Genomic DNA, 17,839 nt, shown 5'->3' with positions numbered 1-17,839 from the left:
GGGGACACCGGTATCAGTGGTACAGGCGGTGATTTAGACACTGGTATCACCGGTACAGGCGGTGATGGGGACACCAGTATCACTGGTACAGGTGGTGATGGGGACACCGGTATCACTGGTACAGTGGCGATGGGGACACCGGTATCACTGGTACAGGCGGTGATGGGACACCGGTATCACTGGTACAGGTGGTGATGGGACACCAGTATCACCGGTACAAGTAGTGCAGGGACACCAGTATCACCGGTACAGGCGGTGCAGGGACACCGGTATCACCGGTACAGGTGGTGATGGGGACACCAGTATCACCGGTACAGGTGGTGCAGGGGCACCGGTATCACTGGTACAGGCAGTGATGGAGGCACCGGTATCCAGTACAGGTGGTGATGGGGACACCGGTATCACCGGTACAAGTAGTGCAGGGACACCGATATCACCGGTACAGGCGGTGATAGGGACACCGGTATCACCGGTACAGGTGGTGATGGAGGCACCGGTATCACCAGTACAGGCAGTGATGGGGACACCAGTGTCACCAGTACAGGCAGCGATGGGGACACTGGTATCACTGTTACAGGTAGTGCAGGGGCACTGGTATCAGCGGTACAGGCAGTGATGGGGACACCGGTGTCACCGGTACAGGCAGCGATGGAGGCACTGGTATCACCAGTACAGGCAGTGCAGGGGCACCGGTATCAGCGGTACAGGCAGTGATGTGGGTGATGTGGACACCGGTGTCACCGGTACAGGTGGCGATGGATGGTACATCAGCACCAGCGACACCAGTACAACCACTAAAGCCATCACCAGTGCCACCAGTATCAGGGACTCCGGTACAACCGGTGCCACCGGTACAACCCTGACGGACAATGTCCACACTTCCCATGGGATGAGGGTGATTGGGGGGGGGGGGGGGGGGGTCAATCGGGTGTCACGTGGTGCCGGGTCCAGTATAAAGCCTGGAGCCAGAACTGGGAGCGGGACAAAGCCTGGAGCTGGAGCGGAGCTGAACCGGATCGGACCGGACCAGATCGGACCTGAATCGAACCGAACCGGATTGGACCGGAGCTGTACAGGATCTGAGCTGAACCGAACCGAACCAGACCGGACCGAACCGGACCGGAACCGAACCAAACTGAACCGGAGCCGAACCGGACCGAACCGGAACCGAACCAGACCGGATCAGACCGGACCGGACCAGAACCGAACCAGACCGGATCAGACCGGACCCGAACCGGATCCCATCGGGACAGGATCGCGCTCAGGACCCGGCTCCAGCTCCGGCTCCATCAGCACCGGGTCTGGAGCTGGAGCCGCTCTCAGCACCGACCCCGCCATGAGCGGGGGGGCCCCGCGGGGCTCCCCCCTTGTGCCCCGCTCCCCCCGCCGGGGGGGCCCGGGGGGGGGCTCGGGGGGGGGCTGTGCCCCCGGGGACGCTGCAGCTGCTCGAGCGCTTCTTCACCCCCCCGGGCCCCCCCCCCGGGGCCCCCCCTTCCTCCCCATCCCCCCCCCCCTCCTCCTCCTCCTCCTCCTCGGGGGGGGGCCAAGGCCGCAGGGACCCAATGGGGCCTCTCGTGCCCCCCCCCCGGCCCCCGGAGCCCCTCCCCCCGCTCCGTGGGCTGAGCCGCAGCCACGAGCGGCTCCCCCCCGGTGACCCCCCCCCGGGGTCCCCTCGGGGTCCCCCCCGACGCAAGGGGGCGCCCCCTCCCCGCCCCCCCCCCGGCACCCAAAGGTGCCCCCGCCCCGTGGGGGGGGTCGGGGGGGCTGCGGAGGGGGCAGAGCCGGAGCCAGGAGGGGTTGGGGGGGCCGGGGGGGGGAGGGGGGGGCCCCCCCCGGCGCTGGCGCTCGCTGGAGGCCGTGGGGGGGCCCCGGGGGGGGCCCCGGTTCTCCCGGTTCCTGGATGAGCTCACCCGGAGGGTCCTGAGCCCCGCGCGGCTCCGGGCACTGGGGTGGCCACCGAGGGGGGGGGCGGGGCCGGGGGGGGGCGTCGAGGAGGAGGAGGAGGAGGAGGAAGAGGAGGAAGGGCAGGTAAGGGGGGGAGGGGGTTTGGGGGTGTCCATTTTGGGGGGGGGTCCCAAGGGTCTGACCCCCCCCCCCCTCATTCCAGCAGGACCCGGCGGTGACCGGAGGCTCCGAGGGACAGAGGGGGTGAGTGGGGGGGGGATGGGGGGGTCCTTTGGATGGGGTTGGGGGATTTAGGGGGGTCCCAGTGAGAACTGGTGGGGGGCTCTGGGAGGGGGTTTGGGGGTCCCGGGGTTGTTTTGGGGGTCCCGGCTCTGTTTGGGGGCTCCACATCCACTGCCCCCCCCCCCTCCCCCCCCCTCTTCTCTCCGCAGCCCCCCCCCACCGAGCGCGGAGCTGGAGGCGCTGCGGGAGCGGATTGACCGGTGAGGGGCGGGGCTTACGGAGACCACGCCTACATGCGGGCGGGGCCGCACCTCCGGTGGGCGGGGCCACCTCCCTGTGGGCGGGGCGTACTTAAGTGGGCGTGGGCACATATATAAAATGGGAGGGGCTATATATAAGTGGGCGGGGCTTCTGCCATCCCCTTGCTCCCAGCGCTCCCAGTGACTCCCAGTCCCCTTCCTTTGGGAAGCGCTCCCAGTGCGTCCAGTCTGGACCCTGCGGAGCTTCCAGTCCCTGTCCATGGTTCCCAGTGCCCCCTCCCAGTGCTCCCAGTGCCCCCCTCCCGCTGCAACCAGTGCCCCCTCCCAGTGCTCCTAGTGCACCCCTCCCGGTGCAACCAGTGCCCCCTCCCAGTGCTCCCAGTGCCCCTCTCCCAGTGCTCCCAGTGCCCTCTCCCGGTGCTCCCAGTGCTCCCAGTGCCCCTCTCCCAGTGCTCCCAGTGCCCCCCTCCCAGTGCTCCCAGTGCCCCTCTCCCAGTGCTCCCAGTGCTCCCAGTGCCCTCTCCCGGTGCTCCCAGTGCTCCCAGTGCCCCTCTCCCAGTGCTCCCAGTGCTCCCAGTGCCCCCTTCCCAGTGCTCCCAGTGCTCCCAGTGCCCCCTCCCAGTGCTCCCAGTGCCCCCTCCCAGTGCTCCCATTGGGTCCCCGCAGGCTCGAGGATGATTACGCCAATTCCCAGCGGCTCAATCGCCTCCTGGAGGAGCGGGTGCAGGGGCTGGTAAGGGGGGGGGGGGGGGGGGGATACCCTGAGGCATGGAAGGGGGGGCCCGATGATTTGGGGGGGTCCTGGGGGTGTCCGGATGCTCGGGGGTCACAGGGGGGTTCCCAATGGGGGTTCCCCAGGGGGGGTCCCAAGGGGGGTTCCGAAGGGGGGATCCCAAGGGGGGATCCCGGGGGGGTCCCAAGGGGGGGGTCCCAAGGGGGTTCCCCATGGGGGGTCCCAATGGGGGTTCCCAAGGGGGGGGGGTCCCAGGGGGGTTCCCAAGGGGGGGGTCCAGGGGGGGGTCCCGGGGAGTCCTCGGATGTTCGGGCTCCCAGGTCTGTGTCTGCAGACGCAGGCGCTGGTGCTGGAGCGGACGGTGCTGAGCCAACGGGTGGCTGAGGCTCTGCAGAGGGTGCTGGGCCCCCCCCCCGGTGCTGAGCCCCACAACCGGCACCCGGTGAGCGCAGGGGGGGGGGGACACGGGGACAGCCCCATGGAGCGATCCAATGGGGCGGGGGGGTCCTTATGGACCCCATGTGACCTCGTGCGTGTGTGTCCCCCCCCCCAGGCGGCCGCATGGGGCCTGTTGGAAACCACTGAGGATGCAGAGGGGCCCCTTCTGCCCCCCCCCCGCCTTCAGGGACCCCCCGGGGGGGGCCCTGCCCTGACCCCCCCCCCAATAAAGCACTGAGACCCCCCCCGTGCTGCAGTTGAGTCCTATGGGGCACCATTGGCCTCCAACCACCTTTATTGGCACCGGGGGGGGGGCAATGTGGGGGTCAATGGGGGGGTCCATGGGGGGGGTCAGTCGGGGGGGCAGACCCTGCTGGCGATGTCATCCAGGAGCCAATCGATGCCAGGCAGGAGGTTGTGGCCGGTGAATGCAGAGCAGCCCTGGATGCACCAATGGTGGCTGCGGATGCTGTCGAGCTCCAGCGCCTGGGGGGGGGGCACAGGGATACAGGATCCATACATTCCATAGGGAGCTGGGGGGGACCCCAACATCCACCCCCCCCATAGGGATACAGGGGATGGAGCATCCCCCTCCCCCCTCCCTCACCTCGCGGATGGCGCTGGCCGGGAGCGCCCCAGGCAGGTCCTGTTTGTTGGCGAACACGAGGAGGGTGGCACCGGCCAAGCGCTGCGGGGGGGGGGGGGGGGGTCAGAGACACCCGTCCTCAATGGGAGACCCCACTGCAGACCCCACATCCCCATTGTGCTCCCATCCCCATTGTGCCTCCCCATCCCCATTGTGTCCCCATCCCCATTGTACCCCCATCCCTATAGTGCCCCCCCACCTCCATTGTGCCCCCATCCCCACTGTATCCCCATCCCTATTGTACCCGCCATCCCCATTGTGCCCCCACCCCCCTCTGTACCCCCACATCCCCTCCATACCCCCCATCCCCATTGTGGCCCCCCATTCCCATTGTACCCCCACCCCCTCTGTACCCCCCACCCCCCCGTACCCCCCTGCCCCCCACCTCCTCCCGCAGCAGCCCCCTCAGCTCCTTCCCGCAGAGCTGCAGCCGCTCCCGGTCCCCACTGTCCACGACCCACACGAGTCCGTCTGTGCTCTCGAAGTAATTGCGCCAATAGGAGCGGAGGGAGCTCTGCCCCCCCACGTCCCACACGTTCAGCTTGAACCTGGGGGGGGGGGGGGGGAAAAGAGCGTCAGGAGCATCGTCATGGAGACCATCATGGAGACCATCATGGACATCACAATGGAGACCATCATGGGCATCACCATGGGTACCACCATAGAGACCATCATGGGCTCCATCATAGACATCACCATAGAGACCATCATGGGCATCGCCATAGACACCATCATAGGCATCACCATGGAGACCATCATGGGAATCACCATGGGCATCACCATGGGTACCATCATGCGCTCCATTATGGACATCACCATGGAGACCATCATGGACATTATCATGGGCATCACCATGAAGACCACCATGGGCTCCATCATGGGCACCATCATGGACATCACTATGGAGACCATCATAGACATCACCATGAAGACCATCATGGGCATCACCATGGAGACCATCATAGACATCACCATGGAGACCAACATGGAGACCATCATGGGCACCATCATGGGCATCACCATGGAGACCATCACGGGCATCACCATGGGAACCATCACGGGCATCGCCATGGAGACCATCATGGACATCACCATGGAAACCATCATGGGCATCACAATGGAGACCATCATGGAGATCATCATGGGCATCATCATGGACATCACCATGGAAACCATCATGGACACCACCATGGAGACCATCATGGGCTCCATCATGAGCTCCATCATCACCATGACCCCCAAGACCCCCTGTCCCCATAATCCCCATGCCCCCCCCACCCCCCCCATTGCCCCCATGTCCGGTCCCCACCCGCGGTGCTCCAGGGTCTTGATGTTGAACCCGAGGGTGGGGGCGGTTCCGGTCACGTCCTCCCCATTGAACCTCTTCAGCAGGGTCGTCTTCCCTGCGTTGTCCAATCCGCTGCGAGGGGCGTGGCCATGAGACCCCGCCCCTCACACCTCTGAGCCTCACCCCGTTTGGCTCCGCCCACAGCCACAAACCACGCCCACTTGTACAGGCCCCGCCCCCTGCACAGCCCTTTCCCCTCCTCATTGGATACACTCTTGCGTTGGCCCTGCCCACGTTTCAGCCCCGCCCTCTCCCATTAACCCCGCCCCTTTTCTTTAGTACCGCCCCTTCCATTAGCCCCGCCCATATTCAATTGTCCCCGCCCACTCCATTACACCTCCACTCTCCCATAAGCCCCGCCTACTTCCCTTAACCACAACCTCACAAGCCCCTCCCCCTTCCCTCAGCCACGCCCTTCCCCTAAGCCCCTCCCATAAGCCCCGCCCACTTCCCATTACCCCACCCCTCACAAGCCCATTCCTCTTCCCCTCAGCCCCACCCTCCCACATAGCCCCTCCCCTCCCATAAGCCCCGCCCTCTTCCCTTAACCCCACCCCTCCTAAGCCCCTCCCTCTTCCCTCAGCCCCGCCCCCTCCCCATAGCCCCTCCCATAAGCCCCTCCCCAATGCCTCCGCCCCATCTCATTGCCCCATTCCCCCCCCCCACCTCTCACCCCCACCCGGCCCCGCCCCCCATAAGCCCCGCCCCCTCCCTGACCCCGCCCCCCTAAGCCCCGCCCACAGCACGAGCAGCCGCAGTTCTCGCTCCTTCTCGCGCATCTTCTTCAGGATCGTCAGCAGCCCCATGGCCGCCGCGCGCCGCCGCCTGGCCCCGCCCCCTTCGCTCCCATTGGCCAGCGGTACCTCCATGCTCCGCCCCTTCCTCTCCGCCGCAGCGCAGCTTCCGGGGCGTGCGGTGCAGCGCTCAGCGCCCCCTGCAGGGCAGGAGGACCCCGGGGGGGGGTTCCCACCATGGCCGCCTTCATCCTCCTCCTCCTCCTCCTCCCGCTGCCCCCCCCCGCCCTAGCGCTGCCCGAAGGACCCGGATGCCGCCTGCGCTGTGAGTCCCGGACCCCCCCCAACCCCCCCCACATCCCCCCCCCTTTTGGGACGCCCCAATTCCTACCCGGGACTCCCCCAAAACCCAGACCCCCCCCCCATGACCCTCAACCCCCCCCCCCCCCAAGACCACCAACCCCTTCCCCTTTGGAACCCCCCATTCCCATCCGGGACACCCCAAAAACCCGACCCCCCCCCAACCCCCCCCTTGACCCCCAACCCCCCCCCCCCTTTGGGACCCCCCAATTCCTACCCGGGACCCCCCCAAAACCCCGACCCCCCCCATGACCCCCAACCGCCCCCCCCATGACCACCAACCCCCCCTTTGGTATCCTCCCATTCCCATCCGGGACCCCCCAAAACCACAACCCCCCCCCCATGACCCCATCAGGACCCCAACCCCCGCCTCCACCCCCATGATGTTGGGGGGTCCCCCCCCAGGGGCTCCATGTTCGGGTTCCCTCTTCCCCCCCCGGTTTTGGGGTCCCCCCCCGTCCTTGGCCCCGCCCCCAGGTGTGGGTCCCGCCCCCCCTTGGCCCCGCCCCCAGGTGTGGGTCCCGCAGGGGTCCCGTTGGTGCCGGGGGTCCCTGGGTGCCGGGGGGGGGCTGCTGGCGCATGCGTGGGACACTGCGAGTCCAGCGCCGCCCCCTCCCCCCGCGCTGTGCTGGCCGCCAGCAGACACCTCCAGACCTCCAGGGGGCGCTGCTGCACCATGGCACAGGCGAGCAAGGTGGGCGGGGTTTGGAGGGGAGGGGCGGGGCTTGGGGTGCGAGGGGCGGGGCTTGGATGGAAGGGGCGGGGTTTGGAGGGAGGGGCGTGGCTTGGATGGGGGGCTTGGATGGGAGGGGCGGGGTTTGGGAGGAGGGAGGGGTTTGGGTTGGAAGGGGCGGGGCTTGGATCGGAGGGGAGGGGCTTGGGAAGGAGGGGCGGGGTTTGAGTGGGAGGGGGCGGGGCTTAGATGGGAGGGGCGAGGCTTGGGAGGGAGGGGGTTGTGTGGGAGGGGCGTGGCTTAAGTAGGAGGGGCGTGGTTTGGGAGGAGGGGAGGGGTTTGGTGTGGGAGGGGCGTGGCTTGGATGGGAGGGGCGTGGTTTGGGGTGGAAGGGGCGGTGCTTGTGTGGAAGCACGTGTTTGGGGGGTGTCCTAGCGTGTCGGTGCGCGTTGACGTCAGCACGTTCCCCTCAGGTCCTGGTGACGCTGCGCTGCCCCGGCCGTGCCCGTCGCCGGTTCCGGACGGTGTCCGCCCGTTCGTGCCGCTGTGACCTGTGCCGGCTGGGCCGGTACTGACCGCGGGCGCCATTAAAGGAACCGAGAGCACGAACAGAGGCTCCGGGTGCTGGGGGGGGTTCCGGTTGGGGGGGGTCCGGGGTCGCCTCACACCGGGCCCGGTTCCGGCCTCATTGCCTGAGTCCCGGCGCCGCCATAACCCGGAAGCCGCGGTCGTCATGGCAACGTTGCCTCACGACCCGCACTGCGCATGCTCTAAGCACGCACCGCCCACTCACTGTCCCTTGACCAATCCGCGCTCTCCATCGCTCCCCATCAACCAATAGCAGTGAAGCGGAACCGGTGGAGGCGGCACCGGAAGCCGGCGGTGGAGGCAGCGCAGGCTCCGGTACCGGCTCCGGGATGCGGCGCTGGACGGAGCCGCTCAAGGCCCGAGCCGCTCGGTACGCGCTGGAACGTTCCCTGGGCCCGTTCCTGGAGGAGCGGCTGCGGCTGGAGCAGCTCAGCCTGGACCTGCGCGGCGGCACCGGCTGCCTGCGCTGCCTGCGGCTGCGTGCGCCGGTGAGGCCTGCACCGGGGGGGGGGGGTCCGGTGAGGCCTGCACCGGGGGGGGTCCGGTGAGGCCTGCACCGGGGGGGGGTCCGGTGAGGCCTGCACCGGGGGGGGGGTCCGGCGAGGCCTGCACCGGGGGGGGGTCCGGCGAGGCCTGCACCGGGGGGGGGTCCGGCGAGGCCTGCACCGGGGGGGGGCCTGCACCGGGGGGGGGTGTCCGGTGTGTGCCGTCCGGTGCGCTCCGGGGGGGGTGTCCGGTGAACGGCCCCCGGTGCGCTCAGCCCCCGTTCCCCTCCGGTCCCCAGGCCGTGGATGAGCTGCTGGCGGCCGCGGGGGCTCCGCTGGAGCTGCGGGAGGGAGTCCTGGGCTCCGTTACCGTCACTGTGCCCTGGGCCTCGCTCGGATCCCGCTCCTGCAGCCTCAGAGTCACCGGACTGCGGCTGGCGCTGCGGCCCCGTGAGCGGACACAGAACCCCCCCAACCCCCCTCTCCGGTCCCGGTCTCGTTCTCCCCCTTCCCCTTCTGGTCCCGTTCACCCCTTCCAGTCCCGGTTCCGTTCCCTTCCCCCCTCTCCGGTCCCTGTCCTCAACCTCCGGTCCCGTCCTCCCTCCCCGATCCGGTTCCCCCCCCTCCGGTCCCGGCCCCGTCTCCCCGGTCCCGTTCCTCAATCTCCGGGCCCGTCCCCCCCCCCCCGCCCTCCGCTCCCGTTTCCCCCTCCCCGTCCCGTTCCTCACCGATCCCGTTCCCCCTCCCTTCCAGTCCCGTCCCCCCCCCCCTCCTGTCCCATTCTCCCCTCTCCGCTCGCATCCCTGCTCCCCTGTCACCCCCCCCATTGCTTTCTGTTCTATGGGTCCCCTACTCTTTGCTCCTCTCCCCCCCCGGGGTCTCCTCTTCTCTCCCCCCCCCCATTCATTGCCCCCTGTCTCCGCAGGGCAGCGGGGGGGTCCGGGGTCCTCTCCCCCCCCCTCGGCCCGTCGAGACCCCCCCCCGGAGCCGCCCCCCCTGGAGGGGCTGGAGGCGCTGGCCTTGACCATCGATGGAGGTGGGCAAATAAAGGGGGGGGGGTTGGGGGTCGAGGGGGGGGACACATCTCAGCCCCCCCTCCCCCTTGTTCCCCCCCCCCCAGTGCTGCGTCGGCTGCGGGTGGAGCTGCAGGACACGGAGCTGCGCCTGGAGCTGCCGGGGGGGGCGCTGGAGCTGCGGCTGCCGAGGTGGGGGGGGTGGGGGGGAGATGGGTTAAGGGCAATGGGGGGGGATGGTTTAAGGGTAATGGGGGGGGGATGGGTTAAGGGCAACGGGGGGGCCCCGATGCGGTTCTGACCCCCCCCATGTCCCACCCTAGGCTTGAATACGAGGACGAGGGGGGGCCGGGCCCGGGGCCCCCCCCAGTGCTGCTCAAGGGGCTGCGCTTTGGGGACCTGCGGCTGCTGTGGCAGGAGCTGCCCCCCCCCGGGGACTTGGTAGGGGCCACCCCCCCTGGCCCCCCTTCCCCTCCCCCCCCTTCCCCTCCCCCCCTATGGGATATCAATTGTGAACCCCCCTCTTTCCCCCTTCCTTTCCCCTCCCCCCCATTGGATACCAATGGTGACCCCCCCTCCCCCCCCCAGGAGGCCGCCCCCCCCCCGCTCCCGGTGGGGCTCAGCCCTGGCCCCTCCCGGCTCTCCCTGAGGCTGAAGCAGAACCAGAGCCTGCCGGGACCTGTGGTGGGTGTGGGGGGGGGGCGGGCGGGGGTCATTTATGGGTGCAAAGGGGGGTGATGGGGGTCACTTATGAGTCAAGGGGGTGTCATGGGGGTCAATTATGGGGGTGTGGGGGGGGTTGGGAGTCATTTATGGGTGCATGAGGATACTGGGGGTTATTTATAGATGGGGGGGGCCCTAAGAGTCAATTATGGGTGCAAGGGGGGGTCCTGGATGTGTTTGGTGTCATTCAGGGGTGCAGGCGGGTTTTGGGGGTCAGTTATGGCTGTTGGGGGTCAGTTATGGGTGTTGGGGGGGTCACTGTGGGGTCAGTTATGGGTGTTGGGGGTGTCTTGGGGTCAGTTATGGCTGTTGGGGGGGTCACTGTGGGGCTCGGGGGTGCCGTGGGGGGGGGTGCAGGCTTTGGGGTGCTCATGGCCCTTGTGGGGGTGCAGGTGGAGGTGCAGGGGGAAGTGGGGGCCCTGCACTTGCTGCTGCCCCCCCGACTGCTGGAGGCCCTATGGGGGCTGCTGGGGACCTTTGACCCCCCTGGTGAGTGACCCCCAAACCTGGGCTCTTGGGGGGGGGTACCCCAATATCAGGGTCTATGGGGGGGGGTGTTTGGGGTGGGGGCTCCCCAATACCAATTGAGGAAGGGGTTTGGGGGTCCCATGGGGGGGGTTTGAGGGGTCTCTTTGGGGTTCCATTGGGGGGCTTGGGAGGGGTCACTTTGGGGGGGTCCCATTGGTGGTGGGGGGGGTTTCGGGGGGGGTTTGGGGGTGCTTTGGGGTGCACCCCCCATCATTGGCTCCCCAGATCCCGGCCCCCCCCCCCTCGGATCGCAGCCGCCCCCTGGGCCCCCAGGACCTGGAGCTGATCGAGAGGGAGCTGAGCCGATGCCTGCGGGGGGGGGAATCCCCGGACCCCCCCGGGGACCCCCCTGGTGCAGGTGAGACCCTGGGGGGGGGGGTGGAGGCACTGGAGGCACCATTGGGTGCTCTGGGGGGGTCTCTGGGTGCTCTGGGGGGGTTCTTACCCCTTTCCCCCCCCCCCACCAGAGCTGTTCTACTCCATGACGGGCTCCCTGGGGGGGCAGAGCTCAGCCCCCCCCGAGGCTACGCCCCCCCCCAGCCCCTCCCCCAGCGCTGCGGTGAGTGAAGGGGGGGTTTGGGGGTGCTCTGAGGGGGGGTGGGGGGGGCAGCAGCATTGACCCCCCCCCTTATACCCCCCCTATCCCCCCCCCAGGGCAGCCCCCGGTTCCATCCCCCATCCCCCCACTGCTTCCCCCCACCCGGTAAGTGCAGGGGAGGGGGGATGGTCAATGGGGGGGTCAATGGGGTTTGCCCCCCCCCATCACTGCCGCTGTCACAGGACAGGGCCCCCCCCGCCCGGGGGGGTGCTGCCTGCGGGTGACCCTGGGCACGGTGACACTGGCGCTGCCCCAGCCGGGATGGGCCCCCCCCCGCGGGGATGAGCAGCTCCTATGGGGGGTGCTGGGGGGCGGCCATGACCTGCCCATCCCCCACCTCAGGTAAGTGACCCCCCCCTTTGTGATCCCCACATCCGCTGTGCCCCCCCGCATCGTGTCCCCCCACTCTGGTTCATTGTCCCCTCTCATTCTGCCCTATCCCCCCCATTATAACTATTTTGCCCCCCCCATGTTCATTTACCCCCTTTCCCCCATGCCCCCCCCACTGACCCTTCCCCCCCCCATCGTGTCCCCCCCCCGGTTCTCTGTCCCCCCTCATTCTGCTCTATCCCCCCCATTATAACTCTTCTGCCCCCCCCCCATATTCATTTACCCCTTTCCCCCCATACCCCCCCCCCCACTGACCCCTGTCCCCCCCCAGGCTGCAGTTGTGGGGCACACAGGGGGGGCTGGAGCTCGGCAGCGCGGGGGGGCCCCGGGGTCACCTCGGGGTCGCCCGCATGGAGCTGACGGAGGAGCTGCCGGGGGCGGAGCCACACCGGTTGCAGGTGGGCGGGGCCAAGGGAAAGGGGAGGGGCCTGCAAGAGGGGGCGGAGCTTGGGGGAGGGGCCTCCAATGGGAAGAGTTGTTTGGGGGTGGGGCTTAAAAGGGGCGGAGCTGTTATGTGTATGGGGGCGTGGCCATGGTTGTATGGAGCCGGGGTGGGGGTGGGGCCACCCGTGGCCCCGCCCCTAAACTCCCCCCCCCCCCAGGTGCTGCGGTTCCCCCCTGTGACCCCCCCGACCCAGCCCTGCCTGCGCCTGCGCTATGGCCCCCCCACTGCTCCTGGCCCTGGGGAGCCCCCCCTAAAGGTGAGTGGGGTTGGGGGGGCCCCGGTGCCCCCCGAGGTGGGATGGGGGTGTCCAAAACACCAGAGAGGGGGGAAAGGACCCGGGGGGGGGGACCCCAACCCTACCCCATGAGGACACCCCATGGATATCCCCAGTGTCCCCCCCAGCCCCTATTTGTCAGGATCCTTCCCCCCCCAACACCCCAGTTCCCTGGTCCCCCCCCCATATGAACCCTATGACTGTCCAAGGCACCCCATTACCCCCATTGACACCCCCATCCCCCATCCTGGCCCTCTGGTGACCCCCCCCCGGTCCCCCCGTGGTCCCCCCGACCCCCCCTGACCCCCGGTGCCCCCCAGGAGCCGCCCCCCCCTCGGGAGCTGTCGCTGGAGCTCAGCCCCATAGAGAGCGACCTGGACCTGGGGCTCATTGAGCGCTATGGCTCCGCCTTCGCTGGCTTAGGCCACGCCCCCGGACCGGACACGCCCCCCGGAGAGGTGGGCGGGGCTTAAAGAGGGAGAGTTATCAAAGGAGCGGGGTTGTGGGCGGGGCTTAGGGAAAGGGGGAGGAGCTTGATCAATGGGCGGGGACAGTGATGGTAAAGGGGCGGGGCTTGCGCGGTGGGCGGGGCTGATGCTAATGAATGGGGACCGTGTGGGTCAATGGGTGGCTGTGGGTGGGGTTCACTTGGGGGCGGATCCTCTTGTGGGCGTGTCCTTCACTGTCTCCTCCCCTTCCTCAGGAGTGGGCGTGGCCTCGCGTGCGGTGGGCGGTGCCAAGGGCCGTGCTGCGCCTGCGCCTGCCCCGGGTCGATCTCCGCCCCCCCCCGTTGCGGGGCCCCCCCCCCGAGCCTGCGCCCCGAGAGCCTGAGGCTGGAGCTGGGGGGGCCCCGAGGGGTGGGGGGGGCTCGGGGGGGGGCTGTGGTCTGCTCCAGGCTCATGGGTGAGGGGATATGGGGGGGGGTTTGGGGGTGGGGGTCTTGGTGTGGGGGGGGGATATGGGGGGAACGGGGAGTGGGGGGGCACAATGATGGGGTGATGTGAAGTGGGGGGGGCACAGGGGAGGGTTGGGGGGTACATGAGGTGTCATGGGGGGGGCACGGGAGGGTTGGGGGGGTACATGGGGTACATGAGGTGTCATGGGGGGGGCACAGGAGGGGCATGGACGGATGTGACTGAAACAAGGGGGCATTATGGGATATCGGGGGGGGCTATGGGGGTCTCGGCTGTGACCCCCCCGTGTCCCCCCCCCCAGTGGTGTACGAGGCCCAGGACATGGGCTCCATCCCCTGCCTGTGTGTGGAGCCTGGACCCGGACCTGGGGGCACCTGCGTCCTGCCCACGTGAGGGGGCACCCATGGGGCGGGGGGGGCACCCATGGGGTGGGGGTGGGAGGGGGGGTCTGGATATTGAGGTCTCTCGGTTGTAGGGGGGGGGTGGGGGCAGGATGTAGATGTTGGGGTCCCCTTGGACCCTATTGGGTCCCATTTGGGGGGGTCTCTTGGGGGGGGTTGGGGTGTCCGTGTCCCCCCCATGTGTGGAGCCGGACACCCGGGTGGGTCCTGCAGGCTGGAGGTGACGGTGCCCGACCCCCCCTCAGGGGCCCCCCCCGGACCCCCCCCGAGCCCCTTCTCAGCCCAGAGAAGCATCTACGAGAGCCATGAGGTGGGGGCACCCCTGCGGGGGGGGGGGCTATGGGGGGGGAGGAGGGATCTGGGGAGGGGGGGGGTCTGGATGGGTTCGGGGGGGGGTCTGGGAAGGGGGGGGGTCTGGATGGGTTTGGGGGGAGCCTTGGGGGGGAGGGTCTATGGGGGGGAGGAGGGGTCTGGGAATGGGGGTTCTGTATGGGTTTGGGGGGGCCCTTAGGGGGAGGGGTGGGGATTGTTTCAGGGTCTATGGGGGGGGGGTCTCTGGATGGGGTCTTTGGGGTTCCTGTGGGATTTGGGGCGGGGATCTCCAGGAATCCCTATGGATTTTGGGGGGGGCTTTAGGGACTCCTGGGGCGGGGGGGGTTGGGGTATCCCTGGGGCCATTGGGGGTCTGGGGGGGGTGGGGGGTGATGGGTTCATTGAAGGGGACCCTATGGGTCTCCCGTCTCCCCCCCCCATTTAACACAACCCCTTCCCCCCCCCAGCTGGTGCTGCCGGGGACACCCCCGGAGCTGGAGGCGTTCGTGGGGGGGGCGCTGGGGGGGGCCCCCTGCAGCCTGCGCCTGACACTGCCCCGGGCCCATCTGCGCCTGCGCCCCCCCGCGCTGCTGCAGCGGCTCTATAGCAGGTGGGGGGGGGGGTCTGTGGGGGGGGATCTAAGGGGGGGTCACTATTGAGGGTCCGGGGGGGGTTGGGGGTGTTTTGAGCTCCCCACTTTTGGGGGGCTGTGATTTGGGGGGAGGATTTTGGGGTCCTGCATGGGGGGGAGGGGGAGTTTGAGGGTTCTGATTGGGGGGTTTGGGGGTCCCTCTTTGGGGGGGTCCTTTAAGGGTGGGGGTGTCTCCCCCCCACCCCCCAATAACGTTTCCATTCACTCCCTAAGGATCAATGAGCTCCTGCTGTGGGAACCGGCTGGCCCCGCCCCCTCCGGAAGCCACACCCCCTCCGGAAGCCACGCCCCCAGCGGAGGCTCCGCCCCCCTCAGCTCTGACACCTTCAAGCCCTGCAGATCAGCCCCAGGCACAGGTGAGTGGGGGGGGAGGGGACCTGGGACCCCCCCAGAACCCACATCCGGGTCCCCATTGACCCCCCCTGACCCCCCAGACTCAGAGGAGGAGGAGGAGGAAGAGGAGGATGATGAAGGCCCCACGGTGCCCTCGGGGGTCTCGCCTGCCCCCCCCCAGAGCAGCGTCGTGGTGCTCATCACGGTGCCATGGGGACGGGTGACGGCCGACTGTCACCCAACGGTGTGTGCGGGGCACCCATTGGCACCCATTGTCACCCATAGACACCCATAGCCAGCCACTGTCACCCAACGGTGTGTGCGGGGCACCCATTGTCACCTATTGTCACCCATAGATACCCATTGACAGCCACTGTCACCCAACGGTGTGTGCGGGGCACCCATTGTCACCCATAGCCAGCCACTGTCACCCAACGGTGTGTCCAGGGCACACATTGTCCCCCATGGACATCCATTGTCACCCATTGTAACCCATAGACACCCGTAGGTAGCCACTGTCACCTATTAGCACCCATAGTCACCCATAGTCACCCATAGACATCCACTGTCACCCGCTGATGCCTATTGTCATCTATTGACACTTACAGACATACAGTATCATCTATTGACATGCATTGGCACCCATAGTCACCCGTAGACACCCATAGACAGCCACTGTCAGCCATTGGCACCCATTGTCACCCACTGGAACCCATTGCCCCCTATTGCCACCCACTGTCACTCTTTGACAGCTATTGTCACCCACTGACAGCTATTGTCACCCATTGTCACCCATTGTCACCCATTGTCACCCATTGTCACCCATTGACACCCAGTGTCATCCCCAGACCCTCTCCATCACCCCAAGCCCCCTTCAGGTCCCCCTTTGTCCCACCAGTGTCACTCCAGCCCTGTCCCCCGCGTCCCCCCCCTGTCTCTTTTATGTCACTTAGGGGTCCCCTGAGCCCCCCCCCATGTTCCCCTTTGTGTCACTTGGGGTCCCCAAAACCCTCCTTGGGTCCCCTGAGCCCCCCCCGACCCCCCCCCATCACCCTGGATCCCCCCCATCCCCCTTTGTATCAATGGGGGGGGGGTGTGTGTGTCTAACCTCTCCCCCCCAATGACCTGAATTGACCCCCCCCTTTCTCCCCCCCCCAGGAGGGGTCACCGGGGTCACAGCTGGTGCTGGAGGTGGGGGAGGGGCGGCTCTGCCTCGTGCCCGCCCCTGGGGGGCGGCGGGGGGGGGCCGGAGCCTGCATGGAGGTGATGGAGCTGCGGCTGTGGCATGGTACGGATGGGGGGGGGACCCCCAAATGAGGTGGGGGGACCCCAAATGGGGGGGGGCAAAATGGTGGGGGGGACCCTAAATGAATGGGGGGGCAAAATGATGGGGGGGGCACCCCCCGAAATGGAGGGGGGTTGTTGGGGTGTCCCATGTTTGGGGGGTGGTGTTGTGGGGGTCCCATGTTTGGGGGGCTCTGTGTGGTTTGGGGGGGGGGGTCAGGGGCTCCGAGCCCCCCCCCCTCCACTGTTCCCCCCCGCCCCCAGGACCGGTGCTGGAGGAGGGGGGGGAGGAGCTGGAGGTGCCGGAGGGGGCGGGGCCTCCCCCTCCTCTGCAGCTCGTGATTGGTCCATGGGATGAGCCGGGTCCGCCCCCCGAGGCCCCCCCCGGATCCCCGGATGTTGGTGCTGGCGCTGGAGAGTGACCTGAGCCCCCCCGGGGACACCAGGGTGAGGGGACATGGGGGGGGCAATAGAGGGACATGGGGGCGACATGGGGGGCAATAGGGGTACATGAGGGGGCAGTGGATGGGGGGACATTGCGGGCAGTGGGGGACATTGGAGGACATGGGGGCAATAGGGAGACACTGGGGGGCAATAGAGGGACATGGGGTGCCAATAGGGGGACATGGGGGGCAATGGGGGACAGTGGGGGGGCAATAGGGGAACATGGGGGGCAATGGGGGGACAGTGGGGAGGCAATAGGGGGACAGGTGGGGGGGCAATAGGGGGACATGGGGGGCATGGGCAATAGGGAAACATTGGGGGGCAATAGAGGGACATGGGTGGGACATGGGGGGGTAATAGGGGGAAAATGGGGGGGCAATAGGGAGACATGGGGGGGCAATGGGGGGACATTGGGGGGTAATAGGGGGACATTAGGGGCCAATAGGGGGACATTAGGGGGGAACGGGGGGCAATAGGGTAACATGGGGGGGCTATTGGTGACCCCCTCCCCTTGTCCCCCCCCATAGGAGCTGGTGGTGTCGGTGGCCCTGCAGGGGGCGCTGTTGCAGCACCGCCCCGCCCCCCCCGGCCAGCATTGGTTCAGCCAGGTGGGGGGGGGGGTTGGGATGGTCCATTTGGGGGGGGGGGGGGGGGGCTCTGTTGGAGGTCCCTGTTTGGGGGTCCCCATTGTTGGGGGGTCCTTGTTGGGGGTGCTTTGGGGGTTCCCCGGTTTGGGGGTCCCCATTGGGGGGGGCTTGGATGGGGGTGTTTCTATTTTAGGGTCTCCATTGGGGGGGGTTTGGGGACCCCTATTGGGGGGTACCCTGTTTGGGGGTCCTTTTGGGGTCCCTGTTGGGGGGGGTACTTTGGGGGTCCCTATTTTGGGGTCCCTATAGGGGGGGTGTTTGGGGGTCCCCACTGGGGAGATGCCTTGGGGGTCTCTATTTTGGGGTCCTCGTTGGGGGGGTATTTGGGTGTCCCCATTTTGGGGGTGCCCATAGGGGGGGTGTTTGGGGGTCTCCATTTTGGGGGTCCCCATTGGGGGGATGCTTTGGGGGTCCCTATTGTGGGGTCCCTATGGGTGGGTATTTGGGGGTCCCCATAGGGGGGGTGTTTGCGGGTCCCCACTTTGGGGG

At 67.9% G+C, this 17,839-nt stretch overlaps 4 protein-coding genes and 2 long non-coding RNA genes across 6 annotated transcripts; 5 read left to right on the top strand and 1 right to left on the bottom strand.

The window, feature by feature from the left end:
* Nucleotides 1–2,104: 2,104 nt before the first annotated feature.
* On the top strand, nt 2,105–3,553 carry LOC117437461 (uncharacterized). The gene is made up of 4 exons (XR_004550456.1): nt 2,105–2,148; nt 2,337–2,387; nt 3,054–3,120; nt 3,455–3,553. It is a non-coding gene; the product is annotated as an uncharacterized lncRNA (long non-coding RNA).
* Nucleotides 3,554–3,893: 340 nt separating this feature from the next.
* On the bottom strand, nt 3,894–6,424 carry ARL2 (ARF like GTPase 2). The gene is made up of 5 exons (XM_034071805.1): nt 6,294–6,424; nt 5,514–5,624; nt 4,590–4,752; nt 4,166–4,246; nt 3,894–4,044 (listed from the first exon to the last, which is right to left on the bottom strand). Exons 1-5 carry the CDS (start codon nt 6,419–6,421, stop codon nt 3,910–3,912), a joined length of 618 nt encoding a protein of 205 aa, XP_033927696.1. The 5' UTR covers nt 6,422–6,424; the 3' UTR covers nt 3,894–3,909.
* A 99-nt stretch (nt 6,425–6,523) lies between these two features.
* On the top strand, nt 6,524–7,928 carry GPHA2 (glycoprotein hormone subunit alpha 2). The gene is made up of 3 exons (XM_034071806.1): nt 6,524–6,611; nt 7,159–7,340; nt 7,793–7,928. The coding sequence occupies exons 1-3, from the start codon at nt 6,524–6,526 to the stop codon at nt 7,892–7,894; spliced, it is 372 nt and encodes a 123-aa protein (XP_033927697.1). The 3' UTR covers nt 7,895–7,928.
* A 64-nt stretch (nt 7,929–7,992) lies between these two features.
* On the top strand, nt 7,993–12,836 carry LOC117437479 (autophagy-related protein 2 homolog A-like). The gene is made up of 13 exons (XM_034071850.1): nt 7,993–8,395; nt 8,692–8,842; nt 9,318–9,428; nt 9,513–9,597; nt 9,729–9,846; nt 9,994–10,089; nt 10,521–10,617; nt 11,124–11,215; nt 11,311–11,359; nt 11,437–11,596; nt 11,916–12,042; nt 12,247–12,345; nt 12,684–12,836. The coding sequence occupies exons 1-13, from the start codon at nt 8,237–8,239 to the stop codon at nt 12,834–12,836; spliced, it is 1,497 nt and encodes a 498-aa protein (XP_033927741.1). The 5' UTR covers nt 7,993–8,236.
* Nucleotides 12,837–13,072: 236 nt separating this feature from the next.
* On the top strand, nt 13,073–13,973 carry LOC117437462 (uncharacterized). Its single transcript, XR_004550457.1, has 3 exons — nt 13,073–13,266; nt 13,579–13,666; nt 13,892–13,973. It is a non-coding gene; the product is annotated as an uncharacterized lncRNA (long non-coding RNA).
* A 245-nt stretch (nt 13,974–14,218) lies between these two features.
* Nucleotides 14,219–17,308, top strand: LOC117437478 (autophagy-related protein 2 homolog A-like). Its single transcript, XM_034071849.1, has 7 exons — nt 14,219–14,257; nt 14,458–14,600; nt 14,856–14,998; nt 15,077–15,219; nt 16,134–16,263; nt 16,524–16,706; nt 17,231–17,308. The coding sequence occupies exons 1-6, from the start codon at nt 14,219–14,221 to the stop codon at nt 16,679–16,681; spliced, it is 756 nt and encodes a 251-aa protein (XP_033927740.1). The 3' UTR covers nt 16,682–16,706; nt 17,231–17,308.
* Nucleotides 17,309–17,839: the final 531 nt, after the last annotated feature.

The sequence above is a fragment of the Melopsittacus undulatus genome, chromosome 22 (genome assembly GCF_012275295.1).
Source record: "Melopsittacus undulatus isolate bMelUnd1 chromosome 22, bMelUnd1.mat.Z, whole genome shotgun sequence".
NCBI classification, from domain to species: domain Eukaryota; kingdom Metazoa; phylum Chordata; class Aves; order Psittaciformes; family Psittaculidae; genus Melopsittacus; species Melopsittacus undulatus.
Note: the sequence above shows the minus strand (reverse complement) of the source record. Positions and strands in the feature narration are given on the sequence as shown.